At 36.6% G+C, this 24,404-nt stretch overlaps 1 protein-coding gene across 3 annotated transcripts in view; it reads left to right on the top strand.

Moving 5' to 3' along the window:
* Positions 1 to 24,127, top strand: part of MBTPS2 (membrane bound transcription factor peptidase, site 2) — a 35,161-nt gene extending 11,034 nt beyond the window's left edge. For 2 of the 3 annotated variants that reach the window (XM_014960430.1, XM_014960431.1), the window contains exons 5-11: positions 1,392 to 1,519; positions 5,323 to 5,441; positions 6,405 to 6,585; positions 9,052 to 9,146; positions 11,127 to 11,322; positions 16,922 to 16,997; positions 18,293 to 24,127. In XM_014960430.1, the coding sequence (XP_014815916.1) occupies positions 1,392 to 1,519; positions 5,323 to 5,441; positions 6,405 to 6,585; positions 9,052 to 9,146; positions 11,127 to 11,322; positions 16,922 to 16,997; positions 18,293 to 18,515 (1,018 nt within the window). In that variant the 3' untranslated portion in view covers positions 18,516 to 24,127. Of the gene's footprint in view, positions 1 to 1,391; positions 1,520 to 5,322; positions 5,442 to 6,404; positions 6,586 to 9,051; positions 9,147 to 11,126; positions 11,323 to 11,455; positions 11,521 to 16,921; positions 16,998 to 18,292 lie in introns of all 3 variants that reach the window. The other variant, XR_001413985.1, reaches the window with a different exon arrangement.
* Positions 24,128 to 24,404: the final 277 nt, after the last annotated feature.

The following is a 24,404-nucleotide window of genomic DNA, read 5'->3' on the forward strand; positions in this document are numbered from 1 at the left end:
CCTCCGTGTTTCATATATTCTGTTTTTCTTTCGTCTTTTTTCCCCTAGTATTCACAGGGATTTTTCTGTTGAGGATGAACTAAACACAAAGCCCGAAGTTGTTTCTATGATTTTCTTGAGTGTAGGGAGTCATGACTGCATCTTAACCCATTACTACCATTTTTTATAACCCCGAAATTTCTCAATTAAAGCAGTGGTTTGGGACCCTCCGTGTTTCATATATTCTGTTTTTCTTTCGTCTTTTTTCCCCTAGTATTCACAGGGATTTTTCTGTTGAGGATGAAGCTCTTGCTCTTGCTCATCCCACTACAGGAAGAATTTTTTATAACCCCAAAATTTCTCAATTAAAGGGGTGGTTTGGGACCCTCTGTGTTTCATATATTCTGTTTTTCTTTTGCCTTTTTCCCCCTAGTATTCACAAGGATTTTTCTGTGGAGGATGAAGCACTTGCTCTTGCTCATCCCACTACAGGAAGAAATAACAAAATTTCCTTTCTCTTAGTGTCTTCACATGCTGCTGGCTAACTGCAGAGAAGCCAGGAGTAACTCTAGAGCTCTTTTTAAGCTGAATGAGTAATTTTGTACCTTAGTGGTGTGATATCTTCATTCAAGATCTGGAGCAAAGGCTCTGATTAATCAAGTTGGAGTTATATTTTTGTTAAAAAAAAATCAATTCCCAGCTATTTCCAGGGGAAAAATTACTTTGTCCAGTGCACATTGCTGCTGCTGCTGCTGTTTTGTGCTTGGCATCTTTTTTTTTTTGCTTCTAGCACAGCTTGAGTCTATAGTGCTGTTATTGTGAATCCTCAAGGTTTAGGTTTTGCAAAATAGTTGTGTTGTGGACAAATTTTGTTATTCTGTCAAATCACTTTGAATCCCTGAAATAATTTTAATTTGTTAGTTTACAATTTACTCTAAGTTTCATTTAGGAGAAACAGAGAAATTATAAATTCCAGAAATCTTTACGTGTCCCTTAAAAGGAAAACAATTGCTTCTTCCAGATAATTTTTCATAGATTATTTTGAAACTGCATCCTACAGGCTGCCATTGTTTTACTGAAAAGAAAAAATCCCTCAATTATCTAAATATGCATTAACTTGGAAGTAGGTCTTTTTTTAGAAGTATTTTATGTGTTAATGTTACCAGGAAGCAGAAAAAAAGATGAACTTATCCTTATTTCTTACCAAGCTTTTTTGCTTAAAAGTGATATCTACTGCAGAAAGCATGCTTTAGTTTCATTATCTTTCAATTATTCATACTATAAAAATAAGTTCATTTTATAATTATAATTTTAGTTATTCTTGTTGTCAAAAATATGCGTGCTATGTAGAATCTTTCAGTTTGTCATTTGTTTGTTTGCAGTAACACCACTTCATTTTTCTTCTTTTTAAGAGAACAAGTACGATTTAATGGATTTGGGATTTTTATCTTCATTGTCTATCCTGGAGCATTTGTTGACCTCTTCACAACCCACTTGCAACTTATATCTCCAGTCCAGCAATTAAGGATATTTTGTGCAGGTAATAGTTTGTGCTTTTTTTATTAAATCTTTACTTAGCACAGTTACTTATTCTACAGGCATCATTTGTGAATCCCTGATGGAGGATTGAAGGTTTAAAATGAAGAAGTACAAAAACTTCTCTTTACCTAAAAGTGATTCTTCTGTTCAGAACCTAAATTGATTTCAGGAAATCATTTGATCATTCCTGTCCGTAGTGTGCTGTTTTCTGGAGAAGAGATGACAGTTTCTAGGAGTCTAAATGAGTACCAGTTTCCTGTCATGAAAAATGTTATTATATCCTAGGTCTGATTGAGAATAGTTGTGCCTAATAAATTCTGGTTGTGTGGTTGAGGAAAAAAAATGTGTTTTCTGACCTTCCTCTCTCATTAGAAAAAGCTCTTACACCAGCTCAAGTGCAGAAGTACCTTTGTTCTTGTTGGGGTTTGGGGTTTTTTTGCATATTGTATGGCCCAAGTGGCAAATCCTTGGAGCTCACAAGCTGGAAAAGGCTCAGCCGGAAGACTGGTGGTATGAGAACAAGACTTGCTGTCACAGGTGAAAACCCTTGAGCAATTCACTATCGTTTTCTGCCACAGGAGTCATCTATTATATGATTTTTTGTAGTATTGTGAGTAGTTTTCAGTGACATGTGAGTTAAGTTATTATGCAGCTCACTGTGTTTTGCTGTTGCCATCAGGAGGGAATAAAGGCTAAAACACAAAACGTCCAAAGAGAATTGCAGCTTATGGCTCCAAATAACCTCCAAATGTTTTTGATTTGATGTTTTTTGAAGTCTCTGGCTACTGGGAAATAGAGCTCTGTTGCTGTGGAAAGTTAGACTGGGACTGCTACTTGAACCACTTGTATTACTGATTTCTAGAGACGAAGGTGGCTCCCAAATTGCTGAAATAAAGTTAGAAAAGTTAATGTCTTGGTTTAGTAGTTTATACTGATGACTTTCTATTGCAGGGGGCAGTAGGATAGCAGCCAGCCTGTGGTAATGTTTAGGTACAAACATTGTTTCTTGAATATTGTAACTAAAACTTTATGAAGAGAATTTTAGGCTGGGCATACAGAAGCCTTTAGCAAAGTATATTTTCAAGCTTTCATAAATCAGGCAAACGCCGATAAATGTTAGGTAAGTAAATATATCTATATTCCAAATACCCGAATGAGCCAAAATCATTCACTGCAATAGGCTAACTTACGAGGTCCTGTTTCTCATAATAATCAATTTCCATTTCCAGCTACTGTAAACAGAAGCAAAAGAGAAGACATACTAATTTTCAAAATGGGTTGCTTACATACATTACTGAGAAACCATTTAGGAAAATAAGATTATAAGCTGTAATAGAAAATAATTGCTTGCATGTTCTTGATGACAAGCAAACACCTCTATTAATTTTTCAGGTTTCTTGGGAAACCTGAAATAGGGGAATACAAGGTAGGAACAAGCATGTTACAAGACTGGTTAGTATCAATGTCTTGTTATCAGTTAGGTATAAGAAATATGTGCCTTTTTTTACAGGTAATCATAGACTCCTTTCAGAACTAGGATGTTTGATAATGGTAAAGTGTGATATTCAGTAAACTTGGCTCAGTTTTTCTTAATTGTCAGAGCAGCTGAATGAACCTGTTCTCAGTATTCTGAAGACCTGAGTTTACAGAAACATGCTTTCAGATTTTTGTGTGGCAGCCAAGTAAAAGAGCTAGAGTGGAGAACAACACTGAATATTCCTTTTTGTAGTCCACCTATAACCTGGAGATTACAGAGTATAGCTGTTGTACAGCAGATGGCATCGTGAGTTCAAGAATAGTGAATGTGCGTTCTTGAAAGACTTGAGATATTTTTAGCATTAATTCCATGCCTGGTAGATGAAAAGTGCTTCTGTGCAGCACTTTCTTATAATTAGTTCAAATATTTGTATTATTTTTTGACATAGTTTTTAATATGTCTTGCCTTTAACAGAAAAAGTAGTTAAACATTTTAAAAACATTATTTTAAGGTATTTTAAAGGTTGTGTAAAGTGTGTCTTTTTAAATATGAGGAATTAGGTATCCAAGGATGAGGCTGTTACAGCAAAACGAAATTGGTATACTCAGCAGTGTGCCTCTACAGGTATTCTCATTTTGAGCCTGTTTATTTTCCTACGGATCACCTGGGATGAATTTGAAGCCTTTCTATTTTAGATTTTTCTGCTGTATTCCACACAGCAAACTGTGTAGAATATGTTATTAAGGCCCATGTTTTCTTAGCTGTTTCCTTGTCACCCTCTAGCAGTTCCATCACCTCTTTTTTTTATTATTTTAAGATGTTTTTTCAGTGTAGTCTTTCTAGCAGCCACACTGTTACAAAGGAATTTTGTTTCTGTCTTAGTTTTTATCCTGTTAAGCTGAAAAAAAATTTTTTTAAAGATTAATACAATAAAGTTAAAATACTTAATACTTTTGAGTTTGTTACACTTGTGTGCATGTCAGTATGCATATATATGTGTGAGATAAAGAGAACTGAATGTTGAAACGTTTCATTTATCTGATTGCATTTTAATGAGATATGATTAAAAACTATAGAAAGAAAAATCACTTTAAGAAGCATCTATTAGTGGAAATGGCAATAAACCCTTAGTTAAAGTACTCTAAAATTATTTCTCATTTCTATAGCATTAGAAATGTAAAAGAAGACCAGGTGAAATGTAGAGATAGCCAGGAAATAAGAGTCTGCCATATGTTATGATTCTGGTACAAGAGAGATAAGTTTTAATATGTTTTTAGATATATTTACTTCAGTTCCTGTCCTGTAACTGCACTGTAAATATAGAATCCAATCAAACCCCTCTTAACAAGATGAAGCACTGTAAGGAAATAAGGAGTCTTCAACAGTGAAAAGTTTTCCTGCATCGGTCATACAAAATGTTTTGTCCAAGAACGCAAATAAAATGAGTAAATTTGTATAGTACTGGATATTGAGGGAAGCCAAGTGCGTCTTATCTTCCTATGGAGAACAGCATACTATAAAGATGGCAGTTGCAAGTATGTTGCCCAAAATAACATGTTGGGAAATGCTGATTGACCAGCTTAGTTTCTTGATGGCGTTTTAGGTCCAGATTTTCTTGTAAAAGAAGCCTTTTTTGAAATAATTTTCTAAACCTGTTTGGCACATATACATGTAATTATTTTCATTGATACAATGGAGGTAACCATGAAAAATGCTGAACTGCAACTATATTTCAAACATCTTGCTGACTAGGACAAACGGTATTTATTCACATATAAGTCCATTTATTAAGATTCTTATTTTCAGCAGTTTATTGTTTGTAGAAGGTGACATGCAATACATTTCAGTCCACTCATTTTTTAATATTTATGTTTGGTGACAATTTTATAGATAGAAACTGTAGTATAATAATTGATTCAGAAGCACATTTTTTCTTTGGAAAAAAAACCCACTGTTTTTATTTGGTACTCTGCCCACTACATTCTTCAAAAAGTACTGTTACATGATGAACTATCAATATAGTAGAATGACACCTTAAAAATGGACTTACCACTTCCCTGTCCTTTTTGGTAGCATAATTCTCAGGGGCTCAGAGGCTTCTCTAAAACTCCCCCTACGAAGTGACATCATAGAAACTTAAGTTTGTAAAGCAATATACATATTCTTCCTTTGTATCTGTGTTCACAAATTAACTTTTTGTCTATTCTTCAACTAATTATTTCATAGAAGTTAATTAAAAGGCAACTGGAGGATCTTGCATTTCAAAAACACCTTTTTGTTGTTAGTGTTTAGTTAGAAACATGATATTTTTTTTTCCTTCTTTTTAGGAGTGTGGCATAATTTTGTTCTTGGTGTTGCAAGTTTCATTGTTCTGTTACTGCTACCAGCCATTCTTTTCCCTTTCTATTACACGGGTGTTGGGGCACTTGTCACTGAGGTCGCAGAGGTAAGAAAAGATCTTTACTGTTTTCGTATTATATGCTTCATAATCTGAAATGTACCTGTGTCTCTTATTATCACAATCAAATTTAGTCAGTGCAGCACTCTACAGAACCTAATATATTGCACTTTTTGTCTGCTTAAAGTTTCCTTCTCAGTCTTATGGTTTTTAGTATTAGTAAATGTGGGAACAAGGCATGAATAATTACAGACTAATCAGTGTACTACAAAACTATTTAGATATTTGAGACGAGTTTGCAGGCTTATTTCTGCTGGTTTTTTTAACTTCTTTTCAATATTGGCACCAAGTAAATCTACTGGAAACTGCATTATCATTCTAGTTATTGCTATCTGGTTTTAATGTTAAAGATTATTTTGAGCCCATTTCCTTGCTTGTTTGGTCAGCTGGAAGCAAAGTAGAGATAGACTGCTGAGTTTCTGGAAAGGACTGGGGTTTTTTTCTGACTTAATCAAATACAGCACAGTTGTAGAGCTGAAAGGAGCTGTAAGGATTCAGTCTTTCTTGGATCTAAAAGTGAACTGATATAACTCAGGAGGAAAGTGACATTTATTATGCTTCATACCTTCAAAAGTATAGGTACACCCTGCTATGTTGAAAGATTCAGGGTATGAATTTTAGCTTCTTGAACTTAAAATGGTAGGAAAACCCACAACACATTAATTTGTATGAAAATAAGCACTCAAATTTGAAGACGTTCCCTGGAGCACTTCAAGACTTGCCTTTTTCTTTTCTTTTTCTTTGCACTAAATAAGTTGTTATTTGTAGAGGATGTTGGTTTTGTAATGCTCTATCATAAGTTGAAATAATCAGTTCCAGTGGAGCCTGAGATTTTCTGTTTCTCTGGAAAGTGTCTTAACCTAAAGATTTCATGGCTGTTCAGCAGAACTGTAAACAAATCCATGTAGTTTTAACTATAACAACATGAGTGACTTCACTGTTTCTTCTCAGGATTCTCCTGCCAATGGACCAAGAGGTCTTTTTGTGGGAGACCTTGTCACTAACCTACAAGACTGCCCAGTCTATAGTGTGGAAGACTGGAATTCCTGTCTGGAAGACATTTCAGAGAAGTCACAGGTCGGCTACTGTATAAGTGCAGCCACCCTACAGCAATTAAGCTTTCCAGCTAGAGGTATGGCTTTCAGTGATCTCTTCATTATTTTATATTTTAATTTTATCATGTCTTAAAGGCTATTTTGGATTTAGGATTTGTTGGTGGGGTCAGAGTTCTCATAGGTCAAGCCTGCTCTCCTGTCTTAAGCAGTGACCAATATGCCATTCATTTTTGTGAAATCTGAAAGTAAGGAAGAGGTAGATAGAAGATTGGAAGACCAGCAAAATTCTTCTGTAGTCCTATACAAATATCCTGTATGATCTGAGTAATGAAATTTGCCTCCTCAGGATATTGCATAGCATGGTTAGTAGCAGTAATACAATTATCTCCTCTATTTTTAGTTCAGTTATATGGATCAACTCACTGGTCTTCTGCAGTTGTAAATTCCACACATCACCTCACTGCTTTGATCAGCGTGACGTTACAAATTGTATGGCTGAACTCAATGATGTGCATTATTATGGCCACTTCTGATGTGTCTCGCTATATGGGTTTTATGTTTCATTTGCTTCTTCAGCCTCACAGTGTCATTACTCAGAAACTAAGTTTTGTCAGAATTGCACATATTGCTTCTAGAAGTCAGTCCATTTCCTTCTGTTTTCATTTATACATTAGAGCGCTTGTTGCTGTAACAGCTTATCCCTGAGAAACACAAAAATATGAACTGAACTAAACTAGAACAATAAACAAAAATTAAGTAGAACAAAAAAGAACAGTCAAGTTAAATTGGCTGAATGTCTTGTCACATGCCCTAAAGCTCTCTAGAGTTTGTTTCATGCAAGCATCCATGGAAACTGAATTCCAAAGGTAAGCGGCTGCCACTGAGCAAAACCTGTAGGATGCTATTCAGAGCTTTAAAATTGTCACTGCATTTTACCATCATACTGGAAGCTACCAGGAGGTCAGGCAGCTTGACTTCCCATGTTTCTTGATGCATTATCGTTCTCTTGTGAGACTGAAAAGGTAATCTATTTATTTTTTAGTGTGTAAGGAAAGTAATCTTACAGCTGGACCTAAGATAAATATTTAAACTGGAAATTAGAAGAGTATGGGTAAGATCATGCTTTTAGAGACCTAACAGTTTGGATTATCCCTCTGAAGAGGAAGGTGACTTTGGCCCAAGCTTTCAGCTGCGCAGGGATGGCAAGTAAGAATCAATTCTTAGATAATGTAGTTATATATGCTTAGATTCTGCTGTTCTCTGAACAGAGCCATCGATAATAAAACTGCGTATTCTGCAACTGAACCAGTCCTATTTAGATTGAAATACTAGAGACTTAATACCAGAGACTTAATAGTGCTTGCAAGCTTGGTCACTGTATTGTGTTAGCAGCCCATTGTCCCACTGCTGCATTCTAATCAGACCAGTCTGTCTGCATTTTCAGAGCCATAAGCCTCCAGCAGTGAGAAATATTCCTCTGAAATTAAATGAACTCTGTTTGCTCTCTAGCAGCTGTCATTTGTCAAAATCTTGACAGTTCACAACTTGACATAAATACAGAATATCAATAAAAATGCATCTAGCAAATGGACCCTATCTACTTGACCATAAAACAAATGGAGAGTAAACTATTTGAGTATGAAGTCAGACAGAAAACAGTGCCCCAAGGACCTTCTTGAAATTAAAAAAAAAAAAAGTATTTTCAATGTAGTTTATAAGGAAACTAATTTCATGGTCGTTCACTATTCAAAACTATATGTGATAGCTTAGCCTCAGGGTACTTGAAAAAATGATTTTACGGTACAGTGCTTGCACCTGTAAGCCCCAGGTATAAAGCTCCATGTTAGTGGACTACAGGTTATGCAGTGATAAATCAGCAACGAGTATTGCAGGCTTGATCTCCCTAAGGAAGGTACTGCAGTGTTGCTGTGACACAGATTCTTATAGTGACTATTCTTTTGCATTTTTTTAAAGCTGTTGTTGCAGAGTAAGTTAGGTTTAATTCACTTAAAGAACATCTGTACAAAGATTCTGTACCAGACTAGTTAAATCACAGTTTAAAATATCATTTATTCACCGCTACAGCCTTCAAGGCTTGGAAAGCTTTCAAAACCTGAATACTTGCAAAGACTTTCACATATTTAAGAGGACATTTTGAGTGTTGGTCATTTCTATAGCCAGCCAGTGAAACAAGTACAGTAGCAGGTAACAATTTTCTATGCCAAACCTTAACGCAAGCTGGGGGCAATGGATAAAAGTATTTTGTTACTTGCAATGCTCAGAACATTGCAGTGGTAGACCCCCAGTATCTCAAGGAGATTTAGTAAGATGAAAAAATCAGTATGTGACATGATGGAAATCAGGTGATGTTTGCACATATAAGCAGTGAAGCTTATTTTCAGTTGTGACTGAACTACAGCTAGGCTCTGTGAATGACTATAATTCCTGAAGGCTGCAGAATGATTTGACTTTATTCAGAGACTAATTGCTTTTCAGGAAGTTACTATAATATTGATTATTTGTTCTATGCCTGTGTTCTTTAGTCTACAGAAGACTGGATGGCACAGTTGAGTGTTGCAGTAACAACAGCCTCACAGATATTTGCTTTTCATATAGCAATAAATTGGACAGCCACCTGGTAAGTTACTTAAACTGCTAATTCTGTTTGGTAAATCTGAAATTATTTAAATTAAATTAGTAATATTTACCACCAATTATGCAGCATATTCAAGTGCTTAAGAACACCTACAGTTTGTAATAAAGGTTATGTGAATGTTGTTCTCCCTATTTACAGCTAAAAAACCCAAAATATTACTTATGGTTTTTCCCATGATTAATCAGGGAGTCTCTGGAAGAACCAGAAAAGATCTTATACCCCTCATTCCTTTAGGCAGAGACATCTCCCCCATTTTCACCACTGGGTCACATATTAGCAAGAAAAAACAGCTTTTGAGAACAAGGTGAAAGTGTTTATTTTGGTGCTTCAGTCTTTAAAGGTACTGAGCACTACAGGCAAAACACAGCACTACACTATCATCTGTTCAGTTATTTTGTCTGAAGCCAGCAGTGCTGCTCACAGGTTAAACTAAAAATGTGCAAGAGAAGGTCCTAGAGATCGCCCAGTTTCTCAAAATCAGGGCCTCTCTTTGATTCCTTTTTTACTATGTTGATTTTCTTGTAACATCTGGAAATGTGAAGTTTCTCAGTAGGTTTTTGACTTATTCTCTTCAAGATATGGAAATGTTTGTTAAAATGGGTGATCCATATTGGATCCATATTCCATATGGAATACTTCTAACAGTTCTCTTTACAAGAAAAAGAGCACAAGTACCAACTGTGTTAACTTTTCTACACATACCAGTTTGTTATTGTTCTGACCTCTAGTGTCAAATACCTAAAGAACTGGAAATAATTCTTTTCTTACATCTGCTATGTTTACAGTTTCTGTGATGGTAAACTTCCCACTCCAGGGTGATTTTGTGGTATTTAGCCACTAAGAATTGAACACAGACCAGCAGTTCATTTGAAAGATGACAGTGGCTGGTAACATCCTGGAGTTCTGCAAGATTTGATAAATCACTACCCCACTGAGCTTTGACATTCTTAAGCTCATAGCTGCTACTTAGGAACAGAGAAGAAATAAAAGCATTCATAAGCCTGTGACCTTCAAGTGTCCTTAGATTGGCTGTGAGTTTCTGAACAATTATTTTAAATAGTCCTTGCAGTGCTGTGCAGCACTATTTGAAAGTGTGTCCTCTCCCCCTCATTAGAATTGAAAGAGCTTGCATTGAGTTTAATGGAGAATGTCTGACAGTCATGCATCTACGGGGACTGTAACTATCAGGCTAAGAAGCAAGAAAATCCCTTTTCTAGGGGCTTTTGTCTTCCGAAGGCAAACGGTAGATGAAGAACTTTCCTTGCTTGTATTTAAGAACAAAATGAAAATCATCACTGAGCTTTTACGAGAGACACGAAGGGGAAAAACAATTTCCTGTTGCATTCTGCTGTACTCTTTTTGGCCTGCGGGGAGCAAGAAAGATCTAGTATTTCAGACTGCTGAGTGAAAGAGTGTTATAGGTAGGACTTGGGACACAGCACTGCATTAAGTCCTGTGTTATCTTAGTTGAGAATGGTTTCTCAGTGATCACACAGCCAGTAGGTTTTTTGGTTTGTTTGCTGAACATAGTTTTGTTCAGTCAAATGAGGTTTTAGGTAATGAAGACTAAACATTCTAACTAAACATAAACAGGTAAGTCAGTACTAATATGTTGATGCAGGCTCTGTTCATTAGAAATCACTGACTTATGTTTAGATGCCTTGATTTCTTTTGTTCATGTGTGTACCTTTTTAAAAATAGCTTTTAATTTGGTACATGTGCACACTTGTGTCTTCCACATTCCACCAAAATGCAATGACACGTTGAATATATATTAGCTAGAGGTTCTGCAGGATTTGACAAAAAAAAAAACCCCAGTACATCAGATTTCAGCTGTTCGTGGGCTGGTAGTATATCAGTGAAGCACTTCCTTTGCTTTAAAAAGGAATATATAGTACCTTTTTTTCTGATCTGTGGGGAAATACCTTTACATTTTATAATAATTTTAAATGCCCTTTGCAGTATGCCTGTCTGCCAGCACGAAAAGTTATTGAGGCCAGCAAAGTTTGTCGAACCAACATGGACTGCCAGAAGGACTCTGTTCCAAGCTTTTGTGTGACTCCTTCTTTAGAGAACCAAACAAGACTAATCAGGGTAAAACATCCACCTCATATTGACATGCTGTATGTAGGACACCCCATGCATCTTCAGTACACAGGTTGGTATTATTTATTAAAACAGTTTAACAAAAAAAGATTCCTAATATGGCTTACTTTGCCTGGCTGCTTGAACGAGGTCTTGGAGTGCTTGTCAGTTAACTTGTTTAATGCAGAATCCATTTCTTGTTACAGCCAGTGGAGAGACATGGACTGCTCAGGCCTAAAATGAAATGTGCACAGTGCAATGAGTTACAAAGGTAATAGAAACCATATGTGATATGAGATAGTTGGTTTTTTCAGAAAAGTATTAAAGGGCTATTTCTATAACAGATCTCACTCAGGTTAGTCATGGGAACCAGGCACCTGCATTTTACTAACACATAAACTTCTCAAAATGCTATCATAAAATCTCTAGGGCATCTTGGCTCTAACACCTTGCCTGGAATAGTAGCATGACTGCTTAAATCATACCTAATATCCAAGTATCTATGACAGATTCCCATGACTGCTGAGCCACAAGCACAATTACAACATAGTTTTTTCCTGACTTTTTTTTATTTGAGTGCCCTAAAACAAATAACATGCAACAGCTTAGTTCCTTACTTTGAAATGGACTATGGCTCTCCTTTAGGCAAGCTTATATGCTTCAGCCAAATATACAAGTAAAAAGTAATTCTACTCTTGCAGCAAGTATGGAAAGAATGAACAAATTCATCTACATTCTTACTTAGTAGCTTGAGTGGCATGCTGAAAATTAGCTTTGGATGGCCTCAAAAATTAGGAAGTGTTAAACTGCTGTCCCTTCCTGTGACAAACTTGTCTGTAAGTTGGCTTATACCTCACAGGGGGTGATTCTACTTCAGACATCTTGAAGTACCTCCTCAGCCAAGCCATTGTACTTTTCTGAATAACCGCTGGAATTAGGTGCAAAAGAGCTTTAGAAACAGTAATGGAATCTGGTAGTGTAAATCCATTAGCATTCTGGCATAAACACATTTTTAGTTAATCTGTTAGTCTTTATCTTTCTGTACTGGTCAAATTTTAATAATGCATGACACATTCTTTATTTCTACTTGTTTACAGTATACCCTCATTTAAGCCCAAAATATGATCACTTCACTTGTTATTTCTGCCCTTTTACCATTTAGGAGGAAAAATGTTGTTCACCTGTGTGATATCAATACACAATTCTGTATTTGATGACATCTATTCCAAATGCAGCAACAAATTTTAAGAATAGAGCATGATAATTATTTTAAGTTCCCTTTCTTCATCTCTAATAATACAAATTGTAGGTACTGTAGAACAATTGATATTGTTCTCTTTCCCAATATGTTGGAACAATGGAGTTTTAGTCAGTGCTTCCTACTGAACGGTAATTCTGCAGAACAATCAGAACCTGTCAGTCTTTCAGAAGACAGAAAAGAATGTTATTGCATCTAAAGAGGTAGTTCTAGTTTAAGAAGTTACTGCATGAAAATAAAATTTACAGGAATATAATACTTAAGTGATATACTGAACCCAGAGAGTTGCCCATTGAATGTGCTAATTTGAAAGCTAAAAACTTGACTTTATTACAAACTTTGCTGCAAATGCAAACTATTCTCCCCTCGGAAAAACTAAGAGCTAAAAATTATAGGATCCTGGCTTGGGCAGCAGGTATTCTACTGTATCATTGTAGAGTTCCATGTTTTCCAATGAAACAACATGTAAATATTTTAGACTTAACTTTGCACTGTACAATACTGACTTGAGGCCAACAGGTTTGATTTTTTTTCCAAATGTGACCAATCAGAATGTGGTAACCATTTTTTTACAGTTAAGAAAGGGAAATAATTTCTTCTACTTTTGAAATAGGCATACCTTTTAGTGAAATGCCTTATTCTTTACTGTGATCTTTCTGCTTGCAGGAACATTACTTTTTAGAGTAGTGCCACATTTAGCACACAACCTGATATAGGAGTTGTACTAGTGTGTACTATAGCCTTACTTTCTCTAGTAATGTCACTAAAGAAACATTTGAATAACATTCTAAGATTATGCATGTATTATTTTCAATTTAGGCTTGTATTGTTGTCATGATAGTCCTGATTTATGGAGAAGCAGTAATTATTTCACCCTTCATTTGAAGCTATTTTTTAAAATTTATGTCCATATTCACAAGAAAAAGGCTATACAGACTACTTCTATAAAATGCTTATATTTCCTGAAAGTAAAATATTCTAGCAAAAAAATATTTTTTGTTATTCCGACTCTGTATATTGCTCTTGTTTTCAGTATAAAAAACCCTGTAAAGAATCTTACTCCTAAATGAATTTACAGTGCTGGAGATTTGGCCAAAACTAAACTGGAAGGAATGATTAGAAATGCATGTTGTTTAGGATGAACACATTGATTAATGCTTTTATTTAGCATTCTCTCTGTAAAAAGTATCTAGTGTCAACCAATATGAAGTCATACTGTAGGTTTAATTCATGTGCTATTTCCCAAGACTTTTAGCTTTTCTTATTGCAGGCCAGTTATGCTCTGGAGGCTCTCCCTATGTTGGATAGATGATGTGTAAGGTTGTAAGGTTGAAATGGAGGGCTCTTTCATTATTGCCATTCAACTTTGCAGTCTTTCTTCTTTACTTTGTGTGCGGTTTTTTTATTCCTTCCTGTCGTTTCTGGTATTGCAAAATCTTGGCTTCCTTCTGTGGCCCTTGTTCGTTGGGAAGAATTTGGTGACTAACATTCACATTTGGAATTCACACTGCTTGAGAGAAGATTGTACTCCTGAATGTTTCTCAATCTTCATTGCACATCAGGGATCAAAAACTACAAGATTTCCTTCATGAAAAGAAGATGGAACTTACCAAACCCACTTCCTAGATTTGGGGAGTTTTTGGGGCAACAATAGTCATTATCCCTGATTGATGTCTATCTGTTAAAGTCTAGTTTCTCAGTATTTCCATGGTTGTTTCCTCCTATTGCTGAGGATGATCCTTCTTTGCTTTAAACCCATATTTAACAGGTTACAGGTATAGTTCTTCTGGAGACCACACAGAAAAATCTCATCCTATACTGTCTCTTTCCTCCACAGCATATATGCCCTTTTCCCCATGAAGAGGTTTTGAAAAGTTTTTTGGTAAACCTAGTCTCCAAATCACTTCTAATTAAAATTGTGTGCGTTGTGCATTCTTCTCAATATTTGCCAACACTATCTAGCATTAGCCAACAAAAGAAATATTAATTCCAGGTCAAAGAATTGTTTAATTAGAGTGGGAAAACAATGACTGTTTTCTCTCACCCCGCCTCATTGCTTTTCATCTCTTCCCAGCAGTGTCTTTTGAAGACAAGCCTGGAGAACATAATTTCTGTAATTCTTTGCTTTTTCCTCGAAGGACAGATTTGCCTGCTTCCATTAGGTTTGATCCATTACAACCACTAAATTCATTGCCTCGTATTACAGTGTCTAGAGCTCAGTCCAGCAACTTCCTGAAGAGTTTCTTTGTGTCTTGAAGATTGCTTCAGCAGCAAGGTTTGGAGTTTAGATCCATGTCTACTGGCTGTCAGGGACAGTTGTCAGAAAGAGGGAATGACGTTAGTGGTTCATTCTGAATGTAGGCACAACTTCAAGTTCAGGATGGTGACTTCTTAGTGGCCATTAGGTGTTTGTCAAGAGGCAGTCAAGCTTTGAAATTACACTATATTGAAGCGTGTCTTTTGAAACCTTTGAATACATTGGGTGCCTCAGCCATTTTACTATTTTGGCTTATGAACAAGAGCTCTGATCAGATGTTCTGATACCAGCCTTCAGCTTGATGAGTTGTTTGCTTTGGATATCACTTGACTTGGATGCCTCTGACTTTCCAAGCTGGGTGGTGTCCAAGATTTGATTTCTGTCTGTTAATGTTCTTCACTCAGTAGTCCAACGGACTTATTTATTTTCTCCCAGTTCACTAAATCAAAGATCTTTCTTAAGCTAAGGTAAGAGAGAACATGATTTTCCAACTGTCTTGGCACAGCTGTGGCAGTTTTGCTATTGGAAAGTTTTCTGCTTGTTGCCACATCAAACCCATTCCTTCTCTGGGACTCCTTGCTATCCAGATCTCTCCATCTCATGGTAATGCTTTCTGGTTGTACTAATTATCCCTCCTGACTCATCAAGAACAGAAGAAAACAGAAGAAGAAAATGTGTTTATGTGACTGAGTGGACCAGTGGACCTTTGGAATTTCTTTCCTCTTATATTTGTTCCGGTGTCCTTGAATTGTTTATTGAACCTGAAGAAATCTGATCTCACTCTTAACTAAGATATACTTAGCAGCACTTCTGGTATGTTATGTACAAGTGCCGAGGTTTCCAGTGTTCTCTTAGCCTGTGGTTTATAGAATTTCTCTAAGGGTGGGTTAAATTGTTCCTTTCCCAAGGGGTATGAGTGGGATTTGAACTCCTGCTTTCACCTGCCTCTGTGGATATGGTATTTCTTCTGGCTATAACTTTTTCCCAAGTTGGTAGGGAAAATTCAGGCCATTGTGGCTGTCCTCAACTTATGTCCAGAGTTGTTCTTTAGGGACAGAGTGACTATTATCTTAAGGTGGTTTTCTATTTCTGCCTTAATTTACCTAAACCTCTTCCTTCTGGCGATAAGACTTCACTATGCTATGAGTGGAGCATTCTGGTAGGAAAGGTGTCTCCCAGCTGTCAGAGAACTAAGGCTTTCAAATGGTCCCTGAGACTGCTCTTTACTTCAAAAGACTGCATCAAGACTTTTTATGAGACAACCCAGATGGAACATCCTGTCCTAACAGAGTGCACTCTGAGAGGTCTCAAGGTAACTCAGTTTTCTTTGAGGAGTCTCTCATAAACATTTAACATGCAGTCAGCTGAGGCTTCTTGTGCACCTTCAAAGAAGTTACAGTACTAAAGAAGTGTTTCAAGGTTGTGTGGTACTTGACACTTGAAAATTTCCGGTCACTGATTATATGAAGGATGCTGTGTCCCACCTCCCAGGTTTTTAAGTTGCACTCTTACATCTTAGAATCATCAGAAAACGGGAAAAAAAGCTACTTAAGTACTGGCTAACGTGTTAAGATGTGTAATGCACCCACACATCATCTCCTAGCCTTTGCTTTCTCAGAGGGACTCTAGAACTCTGCTCCCTATCAGCCCCGTTCCTATACCCCCTGAGGATGGGGGTATCTTCTTCAGGTACTGAGAGAAAAGAATTTTCTGGCCTTGAGAGGAAGTACCCACACATGTGCACCCACAGTGTAAATGTGTACATGTGGCCTGCATATGCTGAAAAAGTCTGGTATCTATAATTTCTTTTTATATATTTTTCTTTGAAAAGGACTTAAATTACACAATGTGGTCTTTATGACTACAGATGTCCAGTTGCCTCTGAAAATATATATCTTAGATCTACTTTTACTGAAATCATGCTAATTACATTTTGTGGAGTGACTTTACTATGATAGTGACCATGTTTAAGAAAGATTTAATGGCTTCACTCTTAAAAACAAAGACCAAGCGCAGCTGTATTTAGATTGGTTATTCATTCTTGAAGAAATATCATTTCAGATCTTATTTTTCTGCAAAATTATAATGTGAAATTCATAATGTTATGATCATGGAATGACTGTTCATGTGTTGTGTATCTTTGTATTTTCATTTCAGTAAGTCTCAGCAGTTTTGTACCACGACAAAACTTTCTAAGCATCGATGTGCCTGTGGTGATAGAGACGTTTTGCAAGTATCCTTTGAAGTCTGCTTGTTCTTTTAAGGCAAGAAGGGAAGTGTTTAGAAGTTGGTGACCCAGCAAAATTTCAGTTGGATATCGTTTTAGACAGGATGCTCTGAAACATTTCTGTAGCATTTTAACATCTTTATCCCATCTCTGCATTGATTATTGTCCATGCGCCAAGCTCAAAATGAGATCTCTCACTTTATTGTGCTTAGCATGATATTTTTGGTCAGTGCTTTTTTAACTCTTTCTCGAGGGTGAGTCTTAACAGCTCTAATGAGAAAGTCAAAGTAATCCTGAATTTACAGCAGGACAAAAGAGATGTTATTGCTAGCTTTGTTATGTCAGAGTTTTATAATTTTTGAGTCATGATACTGAACTAAATAACAGGGTATGGTTTTTGGGTTGTTTTTCTTTTCCTTCAACAGAAAAGAAAACAGCCTATTCAAAAAGTAGGATTATAATTCAGGTAAAACATGCTTATTAATGAAGGGCATTATATGTATACATATACATAAAGGTTATTAGGCTTGAATATGGCTAATCTAAGAACCCTTAGCCTTAGAAACTGTAAAGTTTATGTGTGGTTATAGAATAATTAAACAGCATAGTTCAGATTTGTCCATAAAACTGAAGATGCTACATAAGCTTCCCTTTTCTGGGAACACACCCAGGTTCACACTGACCCAGCTGCTCTCTGAGCCATATGTCTTATTGTCCAGCCATTGTATGATGGAGGTAGGTATGAATGTTAGCAAGCCTTTACCAACAATAAAAATTATCTACCTTTGCCTCATTCTCCATGCACCTGCACATACAGAAATCCACTGAACTTTTCTGGCTAACAGATAAGTAGGAGAGAGAGGCCAGATTTCCAATTATATTCTAGCCATTTACTTATTCTGGAGACGTAGTGTTTTTGGAAAATATTCCCAATCATTATTTCATACTTAGGTCATAGGTCTAGAATACCTTCCTACTTCAGGCATGGTGTCAGAGCTATAACCTTGCTCCAAAACCGCACAAAGCAAGGGAGGAAGATGGGCAGCATTAAGTGAGGTTTTGCTGTCTCCTGCTTTCATCTGAGTTGTGAAGAGTGCAGGTTGTTTAAGTACTGCATTAAAAAAATGGATCTATAAAGGCAATTCTCTGAGTTTGTACATTATGGTGTAAAAATCATTGAACTCATAATTTCCATGAAACAGAGTGGTAGCATACTAGAAATAAAAAATATGTTTTGTATTATTTTATATTTTTTAAATTATATTGGATATTATTACTGGACCTTAATTAATGTCACCCAGGTATCTAATTTCACTGTCAGGAGCACTGGCAGTTATCAATGCTGTACCCTGCTTCGCTTTGGATGGTCAGTGGATATTAAATTCATTTCTGGAAGCTACTCTGAGCCCCCTGGTTGTAGAAAAACAAAGCAGAGAACTTGTTGGCTTTTTAATTTTGCTTGCTGGTAGTGCACTGTTGGCTGCCAATGTTGCACTGGGACTTTGGATGGTGACAGCACGATAGAACATTGGATACTCTTTCATCAGTTCTCAAAGTACACAGAAATAATGAATCCATTGCCTTTTAAAACTTGTTCGGTACTCAGATTGAAGTAATTCCCTTAAAATGACACTGAAAGAGCAATCACTGGTGGATGCTGTTTTAATTTAAATATGTACAACGTTGCGCTTGTGGTCATGAGAGAACTAACAGAAAGAAGTAGGAACCATTGCATATACTCTTTATGCACTGTACTAATTTTGGAGAAATTACATTGTAAAGTTTCACATGAAAAAGCCTAAGACTTCATTAATTTAGATCTCAAGGGAATTATTTGGCGTCAAACATTTGTAAAGTGGGAGAACAAAAACACTTAGGTTTTATTTTATAATTTGGGTAATTGTCCAAAAATCTTGTGTGGGTTTTGATAATTTCTCAGTCTCATGAACGTCTTGGTTTTGTTTTTTTAATCTGTTGTTCTACCAAAATGGACTCTTAAGAAGCCCTAAACTCTGATCTCAAAATGGTGAAAAGCTAAGAAAATTATTACCATATGTTAATGAGGAGAGAGAGGCCATGTGGGTTAGTATATTTCCCTTCAACTGGCCAAAATGGACTGGAAGCATGTTGTCCTCAGGATGTATATGAGAAGTGCCAATGTCTGTTAAGAATGAGGCGTGTGGGAGGATAACAAAGCCCACATGTCTGTGTTTCTTACCCATTCAGTTGTATATTATCATACACAGCTGAAGATTTGTTAAAGGCAATATTTGTCAGCAATAGCCACTAGATGACTGAAACTTAGTTTCTGAGAGCTGAGGTATGTTGTGCACAATACAAGTGATAAGTAATGTTTGTGTTGTTTTACTCAGAAAATAGAACGTGTTACACCTGTTTACAGTTAAAAGTGAAACCTGTTGTTTTTATGGTGTCTGTCTTCTGATGCTATGCATGTAATATGTACAGTAACTCACTGATGGGTTTCTGTCTTTCAAAGGGGTGTTTCCCTTTGCCAGGATTCGTTCTGTTCAAAGATAGCTAACAAAGATGTTTAACTGAAGCAGGTCTTGGATCAGAATTCTTAGAGGAAGAATATGATTGTGAATTGAGCTAATTAAACATTTGGCTTTGCTTTCTGAAATGAATACAGACCATATCCTTGTTCTTAAAAGAACAGTGGAAGAACAGCCGGTGTTTTGCTGACTGAAGCATGCCTGACATACTTTGAAGCTCTTTAAGTCTGTAATATTTTGTACCTAATAGGACTATATATTGACTGTCATACCCTCCTGTGATATATTGCCTGGTTTATATCAGTCAGGTTCATTCAGCTGCTAGCCTCAATATAGACTGGTATTTAAAAAAAAAAAAAAAAATGGCTCTAGTTTGGGAGTCTAAGTATTTGAGATAGGGATCTTTTGAAAAATGCCCTACAACTCCTGTCCCATAGGAGCTGCTGCAGCTCAGAGTTCCTTTACAGAAATGGCCTTTCCCTCAGACACTAAAGTGGAAGCTAAGCTCACAGTATGGGCCTGCAGGGAGTACTGAAGCATTCGAGGCCGGCCAACATAGATTCTCTTGGCACTAGAGGTAAAAGCCTGGGTAATTTTAAAAGCACCAGTTCCTGGTGCTACTGTGTGGATTCGTAACTATCATGTTTGCGTTTGTCCACTGATGTGTTACTTTATTTTTGCACAGTAGCCTTCACGCTTAGTTAAGATATATTCTTGTCTTACGAAGATGCAAGCAGAAAGGAGAGAGCACATTTGTTTATTTGTTGTTGTGTTAGTTTACTTACCTCCCCAGTGCTGTCACGGGCTGGGTGGGCCTCTTGAAGTTCACCTCTGTGGGGTGACAGCCCGTGCCTCTCATTTCAGTCATTTCAACTCCAGCACGTCGGCACAGATCCCGGTAAGAAAGAGTAAATCCTCTGGTCAATCCAGAGCGAGTCGGTCCCTTTGGGGACTATTAAAAGTCACACAGAGTGCAAAAAAGGAAAAACAAACTATCAGAAAATGCCAGCAGGCTGCCTCTTCTTCTGGAGACACCCTGAAAGTCTTAACTCTTCATCACTCCTGGAAAGGTGTAGAGGTTTGAGGGCAGCAGTTGTGATGGGCCACTCTGCCATCTCTCCGTGGACAGGAGGGACGGGAGCAGCCTGGTTCTTGCACAAAGCCTGGCTTTGAAGCTGTGCTCCAGAAGCCTAATCACTCATCTAAGTGGCTGCTCACTAATCTGAGCTCTGCCTTTCAGTGGCTCTGTGCCACTCTCCTCTGTCTCCCTGCATCTTGTCCTATCTACAGTGCGCAACACTCACTTGCATTTAAGAGTATTAATGCAATGTAGTAAGGCAGGATATTTACTTTTCAAAGCTGATACTATTTATGTACCAGAGTTGCAGTGCTGTCTTATTATCTAAAGCAACAACAAATTCATCTATGGTGATTTCATAAGTATTCTGTGAAAAACATGTCAAGTTTGATACTTTATATATTCATGTTGACTACAGCTGCTTGGGACAATCTTTTAGCATAGTGCCTGTCCTGGAGATGTAGGCAAAAGATTTACAAAAACAAAGTTTCTGACTTAACATATACAAGTTACATCTGTTATAATGAGGCTGGCAGGTTGTTCCTGTTTATTTAATGTGCTACCAAAACATGATGTTTTACCAAAGGAAACTAATTCCAGTTTATTTTACTTCACACAGTCACTGAAATCCACAGTTCTACTAAGTAGAACTTCAGTCTGTGTTTGACCTCATAATCAAAAAGAGGGTGGAGAAGACATCAGTCATGATTTTAGCAGAACAGACATACTAGTATGCTGTAAGGACCCTGGTTATCTTTTATAGGAGAAATAGTACTCAAAGTGTTTAAAAATAATTCGTGGGTCCATTTCTTTGTGTGCTGGAATTCTACTGAATAAGAGTCCAATTTAGGTGTGGACAGGTGCTTTGAATCAAAGACTTCAAGCAAACTGGGTATGAATAATGACCCAGCACATCTTAGATTACCTGTGGACAAAGATAGTAGTTAAGTTGGACCACTCTCTGAAGAAAATGTTCTTCAGTGGATCCATTTCATTCTCCTATAATCCTAACATAAGCTAGTACAATAGATACAGTTATTGGGAGGAGTTTTGCTGGGGTTTTGTTTGTTTATTTAGCAAGAGAGAACACAGAAGGACCAAGAACGTTTATTGTGTGCTGGAATTTTACTCTGGACTATTTGCGATGTTTCTTCTATTTCTGTTTTGTAAAAATTGAAAGGAAGTCTTTCCTTAAAATGAAATCTTTCTACTTCTCATTCTAACTACCCCCTCAGAATGTAACATATTCTTTAATACAGAATCCATCAATATAATTTTAGGGCATATTAAGTGGAGTATAAAACAGAACACTCTTAAAAGATTGGGTGGATACTACTATTTATGTATATACTATGCATTTGAAATCTGTATCAGATGGAAAAAGTAATGTCTAACATTGGGAACTGTTATATGTAGCTTTTACTTGAAAACTGCCAGAAGAATTCTGTAATTCTAACCATTGTTCTGCGTTGTTTTTTATAAGATTTTTTCTATATCAGCCAATAATTCCATAGCATGTCCTGATAATCCATGATACAATGTGAAAGTGGGTAACTTCTTAGCATGTGAGAAGTTACATGCCGTTTGCTAACTTAGGAAAAAAAAAGCAGCTTGCTTCTGTACAAGTTAAATGAAAGAGACTTCACAAGAAAAAGACAAACTTGCAGATACCAAATTTATGACCCACAGTGGAAAATCTCTTAATTCATCCTTTTTATTTAGAACAAGACAAGCAACTGTATGGGCAGTTATATTTTTCAGTCACGATGATTCTGGGTTTGTGTATATGTGTATGTATACATGCATATAACAAGGTACATACACAGCCACAGTCTGTGTTGCTGCTTTTTTAGGGATAACTTAACGGAAGTCCTCCATTTTCTGCAATGAAGGCTCTTGTTTTCCCTTTTCTTTCTCTCTATGAATTCCATGGCTTTGTCTGGATTTTAAAATTGCAGCTATGTTTTTCTCCCTTAACTGATCTAACTCTTCTTTATTAACAGAAGACAAGTGATGGATGTAATGTAACCACAGCTGCATGAGTTTTGCTCAGCTGATGTTTAAAATGTGTTTCTTGCTTTCTGTGAGGCCTCAGCTACAAGCTTGGTAAACACAGATTTTTCAGGGCAACTAAAAGAAGCCAACCTTAGAATCCATCACTCTCTAAATGCTGCTATTTCTGCTGTTCTGAATGATAACTGGGGTGAGAGAGACTGTCTAGATTATACTGAAGAAATAATGTTTTCAGGACAGAGCTTTCTGTGGCAGTCAGGATGGTTTAGAACACCAGCAATCCACGTTTTCTAATAGGTTTCCTACACATTTTACATGATGGCAAAGGGTGACCTGTAGCAATTAAGTTTTTAAATAAATTCTGTATGGCTTCTGTCTGAAAGATGTGAATTTGGATCTGGATATAATTTATGACAGATGAAGAAGGTTTATAAAGAATTATGTTGCCTAGTCTGTGTTTAATTATTTTTAAATGACGTGCGTTAAACTCTAGAAATAAGTAGTTATTTGTAAAATATGCATTCTCCACACCTGCATTCAGAGCAGTTCCCACAACCAGTCTTGCCTCAGCTTTGATCTTGTAACCTTGTGAGTAAGGAAACAAGGAATCTAACTCAGGTAAGATCCAATGTTAGCAGTTATTTTATATCCTTTTTTATCCTGAACTTCATGTAACACTATACATAGATTACTTATTTAACGTGGCTGAGTTATCTGGGGGACATATCCTGTATTAATGCAGCATTTGGGAAGCGTTGTACTAGGGACTGCCAGAAAATGGCTCTCTCTTGTTCCTTGGACTTGCCCACTACGATCATGTGAAGAGCAGACGGCAACGACTAAGGGCAGCGAAGAACCTCAGTTTATGGCAGCTTTATGAAACCTTCACACTGCTCACCCAGCGTGAAAGGACAGGAACAAAGAGCAGGATATGACACTGCAATTCCATTCATTCCGTTTACATCAGCATGAAACGTGAAAAGAACTTGTAATTAACATTTCAGAGCACGCAGATATATTTTCCAGTCCTTCACTGAATCATTCAGTGACTGGTGATCAAACTTTTTGGTGTGTTGGTTTTTTTTAACACTTTGTCATTCCATGTGCTGAATAAGTGGCATGGGTAGTTGTAACATATTTAGTAGAATGGGTATTTCTCACCTCTAGGTGTTCATCTTGAGGGTTGGTTTTTGCACCCTCATAGCGTAACTGACCGTCACTTCATCCTAATTTGAAAGTTTGGAGGCTATTTCCAAGCCGTCACTAGAAAAATCTAGTTTCTTCTTTCACAAGTTGTTTGTTAATATTTTAAATTCCTTTTTTCTTTACATAACTTTGCTTTTAGATTTCATATGCTCAGATGATCTTATCTGAAGTCTGTCAATGGAATATGTATTGTTTTGAAATTCACTGTGGGTTTTTTTTCCTCTACATAGCCTTATTTTTCACATTGACTCACAGCTGTGGAATGTTAGATTTCTAGACCCTTTGTTCCCACTATGCATTGTTCATGATCCTGTTTTTTTTTTTTTTTTTAAAAAAAAAAAGGGAAAAAAAGAAAGCTTCTTTTTTAAAATGTCAGCTAACAAATATATGGAACACTTTGAATAATGTATTGTGCTGTTGTTTTGCTTTTTTTTTTCTCTATTTAATCAACCAAACAATAAGTATTGTTTTCTATGTATGATAAATGTATCCTGCAAATAAATTCATTGTTTGATTGTAAATGTGCTTAAATCTGTTTTTAAAAATAAGGTAAAAGTGACATAATTCCTTAGTCCATATTCCTTATACCATATACTCTCATAT

The sequence above is a fragment of the Calidris pugnax genome, unplaced genomic scaffold (genome assembly GCF_001431845.1).
Source record: "Calidris pugnax isolate Ruff unplaced genomic scaffold, ASM143184v1 scaffold188, whole genome shotgun sequence".
NCBI classification, from domain to species: domain Eukaryota; kingdom Metazoa; phylum Chordata; class Aves; order Charadriiformes; family Scolopacidae; genus Calidris; species Calidris pugnax.